The sequence below is a fragment of the Diorhabda carinulata genome, chromosome 1 (assembly GCF_026250575.1).
Source record: "Diorhabda carinulata isolate Delta chromosome 1, icDioCari1.1, whole genome shotgun sequence".
Taxonomy (NCBI): Eukaryota; Metazoa; Arthropoda; class Insecta; order Coleoptera; family Chrysomelidae; genus Diorhabda; species Diorhabda carinulata.
The window spans coordinates 3,158,080-3,172,680 of NC_079460.1; the positions used below are offsets into that span (position 1 = coordinate 3,158,080).

At 34.9% G+C, this 14,601-nt stretch overlaps 2 protein-coding genes across 2 annotated transcripts in view; both read right to left on the reverse strand.

The window, feature by feature from the left end:
* LOC130896739 (paired box protein Pax-1) overlaps positions 1–3,372 on the reverse strand; it is a 36,520-nt gene extending 33,148 nt beyond the window's left edge. The window contains exon 1 of the mRNA XM_057805033.1: positions 3,128–3,372. Within this exon, the coding sequence (XP_057661016.1) occupies positions 3,128–3,137 (10 nt within the window). The 5' untranslated portion in view covers positions 3,138–3,372. The remainder of the gene's footprint in view (positions 1–3,127) is intronic.
* LOC130896783 (uncharacterized protein C14orf119) overlaps positions 1–14,601 on the reverse strand; it is a 374,082-nt gene that overhangs the window by 210,073 nt on the left and 149,408 nt on the right. The gene's annotated exons all lie outside the window — the stretch shown is intronic.

Genomic DNA, 14,601 nt, shown 5'->3' on the forward strand with positions numbered 1-14,601 from the left:
TGAATTTTCCACAAAAAAGGTTAGTTTAGGTTAGGTGAGGTTAGGTTCTGAGAAAGTATTTGTTACTCTTTTGTTCTCTTTTATAATTTTTTCTCTTTTATTTACGGTAATAAACATTTCAAGGTAAATACAAAGATTGAAGATACAGTCTTTATACCTGCAAATGTGCGCTCGATGCACCCTTCTATATAATCTGTGCGCTCGATGCACGCATTCAAAAAGTACAGAAACTTAAACTTAAATACTTAAAATTCTTTGAGAAAGCAAAAAATTGACCCGAAGACATAACATAACCAAAAAGTAGAGATTTTCAAAAATTATTCTTCAGAAATTAGAATGAAAATGAAGAAAAACTAGAAGCTCCAAACGGGCCAGTTCTAAAATAGAAGCAATATATAAAATCATTCTTTTTTCTGACCTGCCACACTTGCAGAAGTACAACTGTTAATAATTAATTTTTAAGCTAGGTATGGCAACACTGATGTGAATATGTGAAATCTGACATTGACATCATAAAGTAATCAGAAAGAGTTCTATTTAACAATCGCTCAAAAAAGCTCGCATCGATTGGTGAAATGCAACGAATCAATTTGTTGAAGCAGTTTACCGCCTATTTTTTCGGATATGTCACCATCGTTCCATTAGAACAACATATAAGTTATTTAGAACTGACTGTTATATGATATAACAGTCAGTTCTAAATGGTACTCCAGCATTTGTTTGCAAGAAGTGTTCGAAAAAATCGCAGAAGACGAATTTTTCTTCACCAAGAAGAATGCTAAGTTTTTGAACAGTCAAAACATCGAATTGGCACCAAATGATTTCTTTTTATTCCCGCAGTTCAAAAATAAATTGCGAGGTCAAGGTTTTTCTACACCTGAAGTAGCGGTTGATGCTTTCAAATCAAATGTTTTGGAGGACCTCAATCGGAATGGAAAAAATGCTTCGACAATTGGTTTAAACGTATGCAAAAAAGTGTATTGATTTTAAGAACAATATTTTCGAAAAACATTGAAGCCATACTTATCCAATCATAATGTTTTTATATGTCTATCTCAAAACTTAAGCAGCAACCTTTGTAATAAGTAGAAATTATAGTGGGTTATTATGAAACCAATGGCAATTTAGAAATTGTCAGAGAAAAAACGTTTGAGCAGAAACTGTAATCAATCATGAAGGCTCACGTTGGATGATTTTTTATGATTCAATAAAAGGCCTTCCTCAACAACAATGCAAAGAAACGGTTCGCGCAACTGTTGGTAATGAAGCATCATCAGAGAAGACTGTTTTGGTTTGGTTTGCACAATTTCGTCATGATCAAACATCCATCACTGATAAATGTCGAAAGGTCGGCCAAAATCGATTGTCATTCCGAAAATCATCGATTCTGTGCACAACAAGGTTAGAGATCAATTTTGCATGAACCTTTAGGTGAGATCGATTCCGTATAAAGTAAACCCAACAATATTTGAGGAATAAAAACATCTAATTAATGTCTCATTGTCTGTATTTATCCGACTTTTGACTTTTTGCTATTACCCACTGTCAATCAAAAGATGCGCGAACATCTCAAGAAGCTGTTGAACACTTTCAAAACCATGTATCTACTTTATCAGCTTCAGAGTGGAAAAATGTTTCATGAATTGGTTTGAGCATTTGCAAAAATATATAGACCTTAATGGGTGAATATTCGAACTTGTCCATTTCTGTTCCAAAATTTATAAAAAAATTGTAAAGGAATCAGCATATTATGGGGATAAACCTTTTACTTCTTAGACCTTGTTATATGTTTGTCATGATGATTTGTCTTTACTTTAGGTTTCTTTCTGCTAAACATTTGATTTGCGATCCAATGAGAACTCAATATTCGTTGCAATAAACATATTAAAATGATTAGTTCTTAATTTTTCACCTTCTACAAACGAAGTTATCCAATGATGTTTGAATAAAGGGCCGATTTCAGAGTATAGGGTATAGAAGAGACTGAAATTGGTCGTTGGATCGTTACAATGGACTTGAGGATGCTATTTTTTCCTCTGGACGAAGTTTCATATTTTGTATTTAATTTAAGACCTAATTATTAACGAATGATTAACTACTAAATAACTATTTACTCAATAATCATAAATGAAAGAACAGACAACACCAAGATTTTGTTGTCTGTTTGTAGAAGTACGTCAGAACCAACAAGTATTATTTCTTGCCACTTCACTTTCAAATTGAGCCCAAATTACATCTATTGGGTTTAATTCATAATGGTAAGTTGGCAATAATCCTGCAAGTTATGATATCAGGTATTTCCTCTAGATATTTCCCTACTGCCCAGGGCCGGATTAAGATTTATAAGGCCCGGGGCTAGAATAATGACGGGGCCCCCTTAAGGAATTCGGAAACCCGGAAAAATTCACAAAATAATATCAATACGTTAGATTTGTGGTGTCAACACATCAAAAAATACAAAATGATTTCCAAATGATGGGGCCCTCTTGGACCTGAGGCCCGATGCTATAGCCCCCCCAAGCCCTAGCTTAATCCGTCCCTGCTACTGCCTTTTTAGATTCAACTAAAATTAATATTTTCTCTTTTGACATAGGTACTGAATTGAATTCTAAGTATATTTTTCAAAATAACACTGATGATCATGACTGAGCGAATGACATAAAATGATTGTCATAAATTGGGTACCTACTTAAAACTAGAGTTAGGGAATACTGATGTGGCTGCGTCATTTATTTGGATAATAAACTGAAAAATAAACTAGGTTAACATGAATTATAGTATGAGGCGCTCTTAATGCTAGCGCAATTGAGCTGGATTTACTGATTGGGCGCATAGCAAAACTGTAAACTCATTAAAATCAGTTGAGTGAGAGATAATTGGAAGATAAAGTTATCAATTGGGAGCTAAAACTTCTGAGCAAGGACGAAAAAAGTGAGCTTGCGAAACGAGGACGTGGATCTAGAAAGCGAAAATGAGAAAGTGAGCTAGAGAAATGAGTAAAAAATAGGAAATGAATAAACGTTATATGCTTATATGCTTCTCGATCTACAATCTGATTAGTGTTTAGTTGCAATTACGTCTTATTTTGAAAAATTTGCAGCTTTATTTGAAATTTTTCAAAACTTACCAGTATCCATAATATAAATACTTCACGTAACAGTTCACAATCACAAAAATAAAGTTCTTTTTCTAACAGAAATTCCCACAATATTGAAAACTCATAAAAACACTTAAATAAACATAATTACAAAGGCTAAAATGTGGTAAAGTAACAGCTGCGCGTATAGCGTTACAAAAAAACACTATTGCTCCAATTCACATATGATAAGACACAGCTGCGCGATTGACAAATCTCAGTGACCATTTGAGTGTGACTTTATGGTCCCACAACGATATTGATGTTGTGGGCAAAATGACTCCGCCTTCCATGTTATAAAATGGCTGGTTAGAACCAACGGAGTGACGCCTCGATGGATAACGGGCGGGATTGAGAATTTGTTGGGGCGCATCAAGGCATGGACCATATGAGAATCGAATGCTGTGTGTAATTAGGATTTGCTCGTTGAAATTTAACGCTTTGCTCATTATTTTAATTAGATTTGTAGGGCCTAATTAACAAAAAAAACCGTCTGCTCGTGAAGTTTGAGCGATAGAATTATAAATTTGGTGTGCACTGTTTTTGCAGAGATGATCAATCGACTTCAATTTATCAATTCAGGTGAATAATTATATCACCTGACAGTGTTTAACTAGTTTACTATATAACTTAAGAGCTAGGGAGAACTGTGCTAAATGCGCGTTTCATGCATATTTGGGCATTTTGTTAATTTTCCACAACGTATGACTAAAGTTGTGTAACACTGGTTATACAGAAGTTTTTTAATTTCAATTTTTTAACAGTAGGGTAAGTACATTCAAAATGCAGAATAGTTTTGGTTTTGGGTCATAACTCTTTAATGGTAAATCACAGCGCATTCATATTGCACACCAGTAATATTAGGTTTCATATCTTTGAATTAAAATAGATACTTAAAAGATAAACAAACTAGAAAAAATAATAATTCTAATAAATTTAACAGTCCTCTTCGTCATCTTGATTGTAATTTGGCCAATTCTCTTATTCGCTGTCTTCATGGAATATGGTATTTGTAACCTTTCGTCTTTTCTTCTCTGAAGGAGCTTTAAGCTCATTTTTTGCCTTAACTTCGTTCATATTTGGAGTGGAAGTCAAAACTAAAGAGGTTTGGTGTTTTTTTGGCTTACGTTTGCCTTGGCCACTTACGTAAAGTCCTTTTCAATAGGCACTGCTAAAGTATGGGTTGGGGGATGTGATTCATTACCAATAGATGGGCGATTTTGATTTGCAGCAGGTAAACTAAGGTCTCGACCAGTGTTTGCTGTTGACTTGTCAGCTGGTTCAGTAGAGTCGGTTGTTTGAACTGTTATGTCAGGTGTTACGGCGCGGATTATTTGTTGCTGAGTTTTAGAAGCTTGGAAATCGGTCGTTCCAGGAAGTGACATTAAATCGTCTAGCTGTTGTGTGGAGGGTTCTGCTATGGGATCTGGAATTTGACCTATTTGCTTATGAAATTGCATATTGGTGGTGTCTTCCAGTGGTGGTATGTTTGTAGTCTTTGCAGGTTGGTACATATAATCGGGAAATATTTCAGGGTTTAGAAGCCAAATCCCGGTGCTATTTAATCCGTTACAATCATTTTTCACTGTAGTCTCCTTACCATAAGCTTCTTTGAATAGACCTGCAATTTGATATTGTGTAACAACACATCCTGGGTGTTGTTTAATGTCTCTTTGGTTGAAATATGTCTTCAAAGACGCGAAAAATGAGACATCCAAAAGCTGGAGACGATAAGTGCAATGTATAATAATAACAGTAAAACTTATTAAAATAGGAACACCGGCACCACAAAATAAACTCTTAATTCTTAAAACATGAGGTCTAGCGTCAATTAAAGTTTGGTTCTTGTCTGTTAGTTCTAAAGCGTCCTTTTATTAAACAAAAAGGCTTGTGCCAATACTAAGTTCGATAGCAGCTTCTCTATTTGTAATTTATTGTCCGCAGCAATAATTTTAGTTAGAAACTTCTCACACAAAGTTCTATAAAGAATCTTACAGAACAACTAAGTTTATAATAGTGTGAAAGGAGATGGTACGGCGTCATTCATGGGAACCGGATGTTTTTAAAATAACCATAAAAAATTGAATATTTACTTTAAAAAAGTTTTATTGGTACAGAAACACTTGTTAAATCATAGCATTTGTTACTTACTTATTTACGAAAAATTATGTCCGATAAGTGATGCCCATTTTGGGCAATACATTGTATTGCCTCAATTATTTGCAGCATGTCTACATCAATCTGGGTGACGTGTCGACTAATTGCGATCTTTAGGTCCTCCAAAGTACGCCGTTTATTGTTGTACACGCGCGATTTCAGAAGCCGCCACAGAAAAAAATCACAATTACTCAAGTCGGGAGACCGACGGGGCCAAGGAATGTCGCCGAATCTGGAAACGACCTGTCCCGGGAACAAATCACGGAGAACAGCCATTGTTGCCCTCTCTGTGTGCGCTGTGGCCCATCCTGCTGGAATATCACATTTTGAAAATCGATTCCTCGGTTTCGTAGCTCGGGGATGAACAACGTATTCAATATTGCAATGTAACGATCAGCTGTTACAGTTACGGCAGCGGCATTTTCTTGGTCCAACAAGTCTAACCTTTCCAACTGCACACCAAACAGTCACCTTTGGGCTTTGAAGGGGTCTCTCGTGTAGCTGATGTGGGTTTCTTTCTGCCCAATACCGGCAATTTTGTTTGTTGACGAAGCCATTCGGATGAAAATGGGCTTCGTCACTCATTACCAATATCAAATTTTCATTTTATTCAAAAATGGTAAGCATTTGTCGGGACAGTTCCGATTTCCATTCGCTTGTCCCGTGTCCAACTTTGTCTTCCCCCGGGATAGGGATTATCCCGGATTTGGGAGTTGAATAGTAAAAATGTAATAGGAGACTTGCTTTGCTACTAAATCGAAATGCCCATCGGGATATTTCGGCTAGTCAATTAGGGATATGTGTAGCAACCACGACACGTGCATTTAAAAATATTTAATACTGACCGATACCTGATCCAAAAAATTTTAATTCTTAATGTCCAAATATCATACAATAAAATTAATCTTTCCCGATATACCTGACTGGTATAAAACCCAATACCGGCTATCTGCTCATTCCTTACTTACACGAACCCAGGCGAGGCGTTTGGAATCGAGGAGAAATTCATTCTCTATCGAGACAGCGAAGTGATCGGATTTCGACGCCGAGATCTCAGCGATGCTACGTCGTTACCAGAGATTTAACACGCGCGACGTAGTTCAATCTTTTGTTTTATATAGTTTGGTTGATGTATTATAGTCACTGGTGGGACGTAAAAAATTACGTTTACAACGCGAGCAATTTTCTACATTATTCGACTTTTCTACGTTGGGCGCAGGCGTAGCTCGCAAATGCTGCGATCCGGCGCAATAATAAGATAACCAAGACTCTAAAAAAAAAAAACAAAACGTCCATTGTCCAAACGAGCCATAGCAACTACATTTTTAGTATTTGTCACTTTATTTTTCCATCCGTCAATCAACAATACACCTTGGACGAGATCACCATTTTTTATCTGCTTTTTGTACTCATTAAAACAGTTGTTTAAAATAGACCCAGCTACAGTTTTTCTACAAGACACATTGTAATGCGGATAATCAAAGCTTCCACGAAATCTCTAAAATACTATAGGTAACTCAGCTATAGCAAAAGGTATGTTGCAACAAAAAAAAATTTCCTAAGAGTGAGTCAATTTCTTTTTTCTTGTTGAAATTGATAGGAACATTTGCAAATCTGAAAATAAGTTGGAGCGTTAATGCATGATCAAATTTTTATTATGGGTAAATTTCAGATGAATATTTTACCCATGGCTCAAATGTATTTACAATTAACATAAATGTATTCAAAAATCGTATTTTCAATACAATATTTTTTTGGTTCACGTTTTGCGTTATAATGACTCTTCTAGTTTTATAATATATCTATTTGAAAGGTTATGTTTTTCTCTACTACACTCTGGAATATGGTGTAGTAAAGTTATTTTTTTTACCCTCTTTTTGGCATTTTCTACATTTTACACGTAAGTACAATAAGTAATAAATATAAAATGCTTTGGTTTTTCCACCAGTGATTATAGTAAGTTCAAGTTGGCGAAGTTCAGTTGTTGGAATTTCAAGTATCGGTCAGTCAGGTGTGGAGGGATTATTCTGTTATTGAGAAAGTTTATAGGGGAAAATGTACATCTGCAATATTTTTAAACGCAATTTCACATGGCGTGGTCGTGACATATTCAACTATTTTCTATTGATGGGTTGATGTTTGCAATTTTGTTCCATCGTTAATTAATTACTTCACCACTTCATCAGTGATCGTTAATCGATCAATTTGGAATTTCAGTTTTGCGGTAGAAGTATTTTTGTTTCTGAGAAGTGCAAAATGCCGATGGATAATTCGAGCCTGATTACTTCCTGGATCAGAAGCTGTTTCAGGTTTGATTACATCAGTGGAAAAATATTTTGTGATATGTGTAGTAAAATAGTGAGTTTTTAAAGATTGTTTTCTTCCTTCCTTTTCCTTTACATAGACCGTCGATCATGACTTAGGGGAGACTGGGGTTGGAAGGAAGTCGCATTTTTATTATTTTGCATGTATTTCTCCATCTAACATTGTTTAGACATGACATTTTTATATTTATGGATAGTATAATTATTCTAGTTTTAAAGAACTGAAAGATTTTTTCTCTAATATTACATGACGTGAAAATATATTTTTTTTTTCGTGGAGAAGAGAAATGTGACTTCTAATCCCGGGTCAGAGATGGTTGTCACAGTATTTGGGGTAAGTAGTCACATAATTAAAGGGCAGTTCACAAAAATAAACACTAATCATAATTAAGTAATCATTTTTTATTAGAAAATAGAATCTTGTACATTGTATTAGTAACTTAGTGAGATCACAGGATCTGTGAATTAGTCAGATTATTCAGAATCACAATTTTGGCATATGTAATTGGGTAATCCAGGTGTGCAAGCTTCGTGAGCCCAAAGTTTGCACTCTTGGCACTGGATCCAAACTTCCCTAGACTTGCTAGCAGAGTAAGGTGACAAGTAGACTAAGCAATAATCTTCCTCCTCTTTCTTGTCTTCTTCATCGTCAACAAATTTTTCTTTTTATTTCCTTTAGTTATCTTTTTCTTTTCTTTTTTCTCACTTAACACACGTTTAGATACTTTTTTTTCTTTGCATCTTGTTCCTTCTTTTTCTTTTCTAAGTAATTCTATTCCGGTGTATTAGTTAGGATTGATGATTTTTCTTTTATTTTGTCTGCATGCTGTAACTTACGTGGAGGTGCTTTTGGTAGGGGTTTCAAGGCTTGCGGTGATATAATTAGAGACGTTCATTGGTCCCAAAGTTATGATCTTCAGCTTCAGGTGCTGAAGCACGATCAAGTGCAGAGTTATTATTTTGTTGAACGGTATCTTTAGGTATAATTTCATCGTCAGGAACCGTTACTAGTGGTCTATCAGTGACGGATGATGGCATAAAATCGTGGTCTTGAAATATGTCTCTGTTAAATGGACAAATCCCGCAGGCTTCATACCCTGTGAGAAAATTAGATGGTGAAACTGCCAATGGGAAAGCCTGACCAATGATTTCAGGGATATCGTAAATTGTCGTGCTCTGTCCTGGATGATTTATCATCCATTAATCCATTGTGTTATTAATATATTTTTGTAGGAGTACAGTGCGATAGAAAAGATAGCATAACTATGCCATTTTCTTTTGGAAACTTTAGTCCTTCGATGGATAAATGAGAGCTGTGGTTTGTCTGAAAGCAAGAGGCATGGATTTTCCTTAGTTGACTTTACGTGGTTATGAATATGTTTCAGAAAAGCAACAAATAACTCTTCTGTCATCCAGCCTGAGGGATTGCTACCACCTTTGCAGCTAATTGGTCCGTCTCGTATGAAATAGTTTTTAAAATGAACCCGAGGAAAAACAAAGAATGGTGGAACGGAATTGCCAACTGCCGAGACAGCAGCAGCTTAGGTGACTAATGTGCCTCTTTCAGCCGAGGTAACGGCACCAACTTGCTTAAATCTTTTTCTAGCAACAACTTTGGCCGGTTTTTGCACCGTAGTTTCCCAGTTTCGTCCATGTTCCATATGTCTTGTGGTTGAATATTGGACCGTCTAATTACCGATTCTAGATTATCAAAAAAGCTTTTGACTTTATGTGGGTTAAAGCTCGTGGATCGAGCCAAGCTAGTAGCTTCAGGAGTTCTTATTGACAAAGCTGTGTGTCTCTTCAAAAAGCACGTGAACCAATCGGAGCCATCCAACTTGTTCGATCCTCAAGACTTGGGGACTTTTAAGTGGTTAGACATAGCAAGCTGGAATGCTAATTTACGAACCTCCTTCGGAGACAACCCGAAGTAGACACTTGAAGCCAGAATTAAGTATTTATCCAGTTCTTCCTCTTGTTCATCACTAAAAATTTGTCGATTCCTTTGGTAGCCTATTTTTGTGGATGGTCTTGAAATGGCTGTGTTGCTGATCTCTTCAGAAGTAAACTTTTTACAGTATCTAGTTAAAGTGCGGTAATTAATTCCAAAATCCTTCGCAACAGACCTTATGGAATTGGCATAAATGTTAACTTCCCTTGCCGCACGCAGCATCAATGAAGCTAAAACAAGCCCTCGATTGGTCTTCCTCTTGTGAACTCGTGGCATGTATATATATATATATATATATATATATATATATATATATATATATATATATATATATATATATATATATACATGTGACAACTAGCCCCAGCACACGTTTTAGAAAAGTAACCTCCAAAAAAATACTCCTCAAAAGATATTGAAAAAACTATATCACGGTATCACAAAAGACATATTTCTTATCATAAAACACATTCAATGTTCATTATTATAGAAAGTTCAAGTATACTTACGAGACTCGATCCGGAAACACAAAAATTTACTTTTGATGAGCGAAAAAAATAAACGTGCATGTTACCGTCAGAGCATATCGGTGGGCACTGACGAGAGGTAGGAAGGGAAGTGTTGGTATTCCGCTCCTACGACGCAATTCAATGTACTCATTTACTTGTTCGTTTCTCTGTTATGGCCGCTGAGACAACCAACCCGTGAGACAACCATACCCGGCCTCCCCTAATTTAACAAGAATTTACTGATTTGTGCACAAATTCTGCTGAAAAACTACAGCATTTTGTTTTTTTGGAAAAATATTTTGAAAAAAGTGTTTCAGATGAAACTACATTAAGAAAAAACTATGCGGTTCACGTTATAGTGATACCCTAAAAGAAGTCAAGAAGATGGTAGATGATCAATACATTTATTTTATTCTTGAGGGCAATATATTGTAAATTTATTGATAGGATCTATGCGGAAAGACAAAGCTCCATCAAGCTAGCAGTCAAATATTCGGAAAAATTGAAAATAATATTTTTGAAACGAGAGAATTAGGAGTGTGTGATAGGTATTTTTATTTTTTTCTGAGGACACTTTGGGCCGTGAATAAAAAATATTTTATAATCTGAATTTGCAACCACGATTTTAATTAATATCTTTTTATCGAATCAACGAGAAATTTCGGAATTTGGATTTTCAGAACGAGCAGTGAAAATCCTTTCGATTAATAATTTTTCCGAATATTGGGCTGATAGCTTAATGGAGCTCAAAGACAAACCTAGTGAAACTTATTTAATAGCATGCCGACAGTTGGAGAAAACTGGCCATTCTAGTAGGTATTTCAAAATCTGTTAGTGAATGTTTTGCACTTAATGTTGTTTTTACAGACAAAATTTTTATTATGGGGTCAGATACATTCCTCTTACATGATTAAAGCTAGGTTACAATTGAAAATAAATTTAGTTCACGTGACTTATTTAGCTCTTAGATGCAACAGAGTCGCCTAACATATTAGATGTTAATCTACTAATTTTTCAGCAAAGAATAATACCATGGTTCATGTTGCGGAGTTAATAATGACAATTTCAGTTTTTTACTGAGGCAGCACAATCCGGACGATTCTCCGGAAAACTTAATATTCACAAACAACGTCTTCAACGCAGTAATGTTGTAATTGCATCTATTCGAATCAGTACTTCAAAAATTTTTTCTTGTGCATCGTAAATTATGTAGTTGTGGTTTGCTCGACGATTTCGCATTGTCAATCGAGCCGTTTCGCGAATTGACTCGCTTCGCTCTTGTGATTGAGAAGCACGAAGTCGAGCCGTTCTAACGCGGTGCTCTTCAATTGTTCTTCTTTAGTCCTTTTATTCGGAATGTTCCGAATCCTAGTTGCATTACGGCTTTGTCTTGGTCACGGCATTGTTAATGATAATCTAATAGAAACTCTAAACGAATACATCAACCAGTCAACTTCAAAACTTCTAACTGTCAAATTTCCAATTATACTTAGCCATAGATACCATTACGTTGAGCTGTCAGTTACGTTTGGTTATTCCGTGTCAGCTACGTTTCGTTATACCATTTTTAACAAATAAACGGCTAGACTGATGTTTTCACTGATACAATTTTCGTCTTTCTGCTTGTTGCATTTTGTTGTACCACTTTTTTTGTCACGTCTCACGAAAATGGGATAAAAAGTATCCGATGTCCTTTTCCTGGTTGTGAGCTACCTCCCCACCAATTTTCAGCCAAATTGGTTTGGCCGTTCTTAAGTTACAAATAGTGTAACTAATACGACTTTTTTTCAAAAATATATCTGATGGAAACGATATAATAATTATGCTATGTCCTTTTCCTGGTTTTAACCTAACCTAATATAACAAATTTTCACCCAAATCGCTTCGGTTGTTCTTCAGTTACAATACTAATACGATTTTTTAGGCCATTCTCAAGTATAGATATAGATAGTAAACATTCGGCACAAAAACGTGTGTGCAAGACTCAAACTGATCCCCATCTATTGGAATCTTTATGTACTATACCCTCCTATTACTATTGCCATTTTCTGCTAGGCTTAATCACTTACAAGGGCAAAAGTTCATCTACCCCATGTTGCTTCACTCTCCCCCAATTATTTATATTCACTGACCTGATCCGAGCTCTCGGAATTACTTTTTCTCGGCCATCGAGATTTTATGTTAAATTTAATCTTTTTTCGAGATCCACCTCCCTTTCACCCATATTCAAACATTCGAAATCTTTTACAGGTACAGGGACGGCTACAACGTCCCTAGTCTATATGAGAAGAAATCTCCAGAAATACTTACTCTTGCATTGCCTCTAAAGTTCACAGAAAAATTTTTTTTATGAGACATCATATTTTTTCTAGAAATACTAAACGTCAGTAACAAAAGGGGTAAATGTGATAAAAACACGTTTTATTTAAACAAACCTACATTTATTTGATACTTATAATGCAACAAAATAATTTGAGACATAATTCCACCTCAGTATCTTAAATCAAAATGTTGAAAATCATTATTTAAAAATTTTTGGCAATTTAAAGAAAACTATGACTAAGAAACTGAGGTTCGTACAATAAATATTTATGGAATGTCATACATTGCTCATAAGTGTTTAAAGATTTAAAGGTAATTAGAAATTGAACGTTTCACTCCACCAAAACAAAATATTTATCAAGGGAAACTGATATTTCCAATTGGAGATTAGTTATATGTTGTTAGATAGATTCATAACAATGACTAAACTAACCGAAGTTTTAATCTCTAAGAATAGTCCGCTATAACTGGTTGAATCGATGTGAACAATAATTTTGAAAATGTTCCTAAATTTATTCAGAATCAAATCTCTCAGGTTCGTTCCAACCCATCAAAAAACGTCTTTGGTTCGAAGACGATTCTGCGCAATAGAAATTACGTTTCCAATCGGGCAGTTACCGTTATACGAACGATTCTGTTTTGTGTTACAACCCAAGTATCGTTTGTGAAACGGTGTTATAGGCAACAGAATATACAAGTGTGCATGATTGGTTGCTTATATATCCTTCGTTAAAACTATTTGACATTGACATAATAAGTTAGGTTAATGTTTATAAAAAGAAATCTTGAGGGTGTGAAGTAAAAATATTAGTTTTAGTGATTTGTTAAATGATAATAAATTTATGTAATTTGTTAATTAATATCGATAAAGAGAGAAAAATTTATTCAATGACGATATATAACCATCTTGAGAACATGTAGGAACCCACAAGAACCGTGCATGGGAGGAGATGACGCAGAATATATTATTTAAACACTTCCAATAACTGTTCCAAACTAGCAGGTGGGAACAAACCTATTATTTCCCACGTGTGTTTTAAGCAATATAATATACAAGTGTGCATGATTGCTTGCAGATATATCCTTCTTCAAAACGATTTGACTTTGACATAGGTTAGGTTAACGTTTATAAAAAGAAATTGCGAAAGTGTAGTGGAAATATGAGTTTTAGACATAGTGAGTTGTAAAATGATGATGAATTTGTATAATTTTTTAATTAATATTGATAAAAATAGAAAAATTAATAAAATGTCTATGTATAATCAACTTGAACATGAAGGAACCCAGGATAACGTATCAGTAGTTATTTAATTTTTGAAAAATAGATGAGAATTGAATATTTTTCAAAAATAAAAGATGAAAATCCATGTTTAGATTTGGATAGAAACACGACAATTTGACTACGGTAATTTTTATATTAAACATAAACTTTTATTAAGAAATTTAAATTGTGTTTTTTATATATTTTTTACTGTTTTCCAACTTTGAGACATACTGAAATAAATTAGTATAAATGAAACATTGTTTAACCTCCTAAAGCTAACATGCTGTCTCAGAGACCGGGAGTTTACAATTTGTGGGTTGCATCTGTCAAACGTATCAGTGGTTTTGACACGTGCTCGGTCCTACAGACTGACGTTAGCTTCAGTGAAAATATAGTAAGTCAAAAATTTATTTTGAAATATGTTTACTAATTCAATTACGTATCCTATTATTTATTTAGAATTGTTTGAAGAAAATGGCTTCAGAATGTTATAAAGACGATCAGAAAAGACTCCAGTATCTTTGGGATAAAACTGAATCAGATGGAATTGAAAAAACTGATGATAGTGACAGCAGAAAACATCGTGAGCCTTGCTTCATATCAAAAGATTTCACCAGATGGAAGGAACATTCAGGAAAATGTCCAAACATCACAACTCCTGATGACAACATTATAACTTAGATGCCGGTAGTAAAAGGAGAAGCTAAACAAAAGGCAGTAGTAGCTAAAATATGGTCTTTATTTATCTCAGATGACATGATATAAAATATGGTAGCACACATAAATATGGAAATCGTAAGGAAGCAATACTCAGAAACGAACAGATCAGAAAGACTAATGGACAAAGATGAAATAAAAGCTCTCCTTGGATTGCTTTATATTGCTAGTAAAATGAAAGCAATCATCACAGCATTCTCGATTTCTTGGTGGCACGGGAT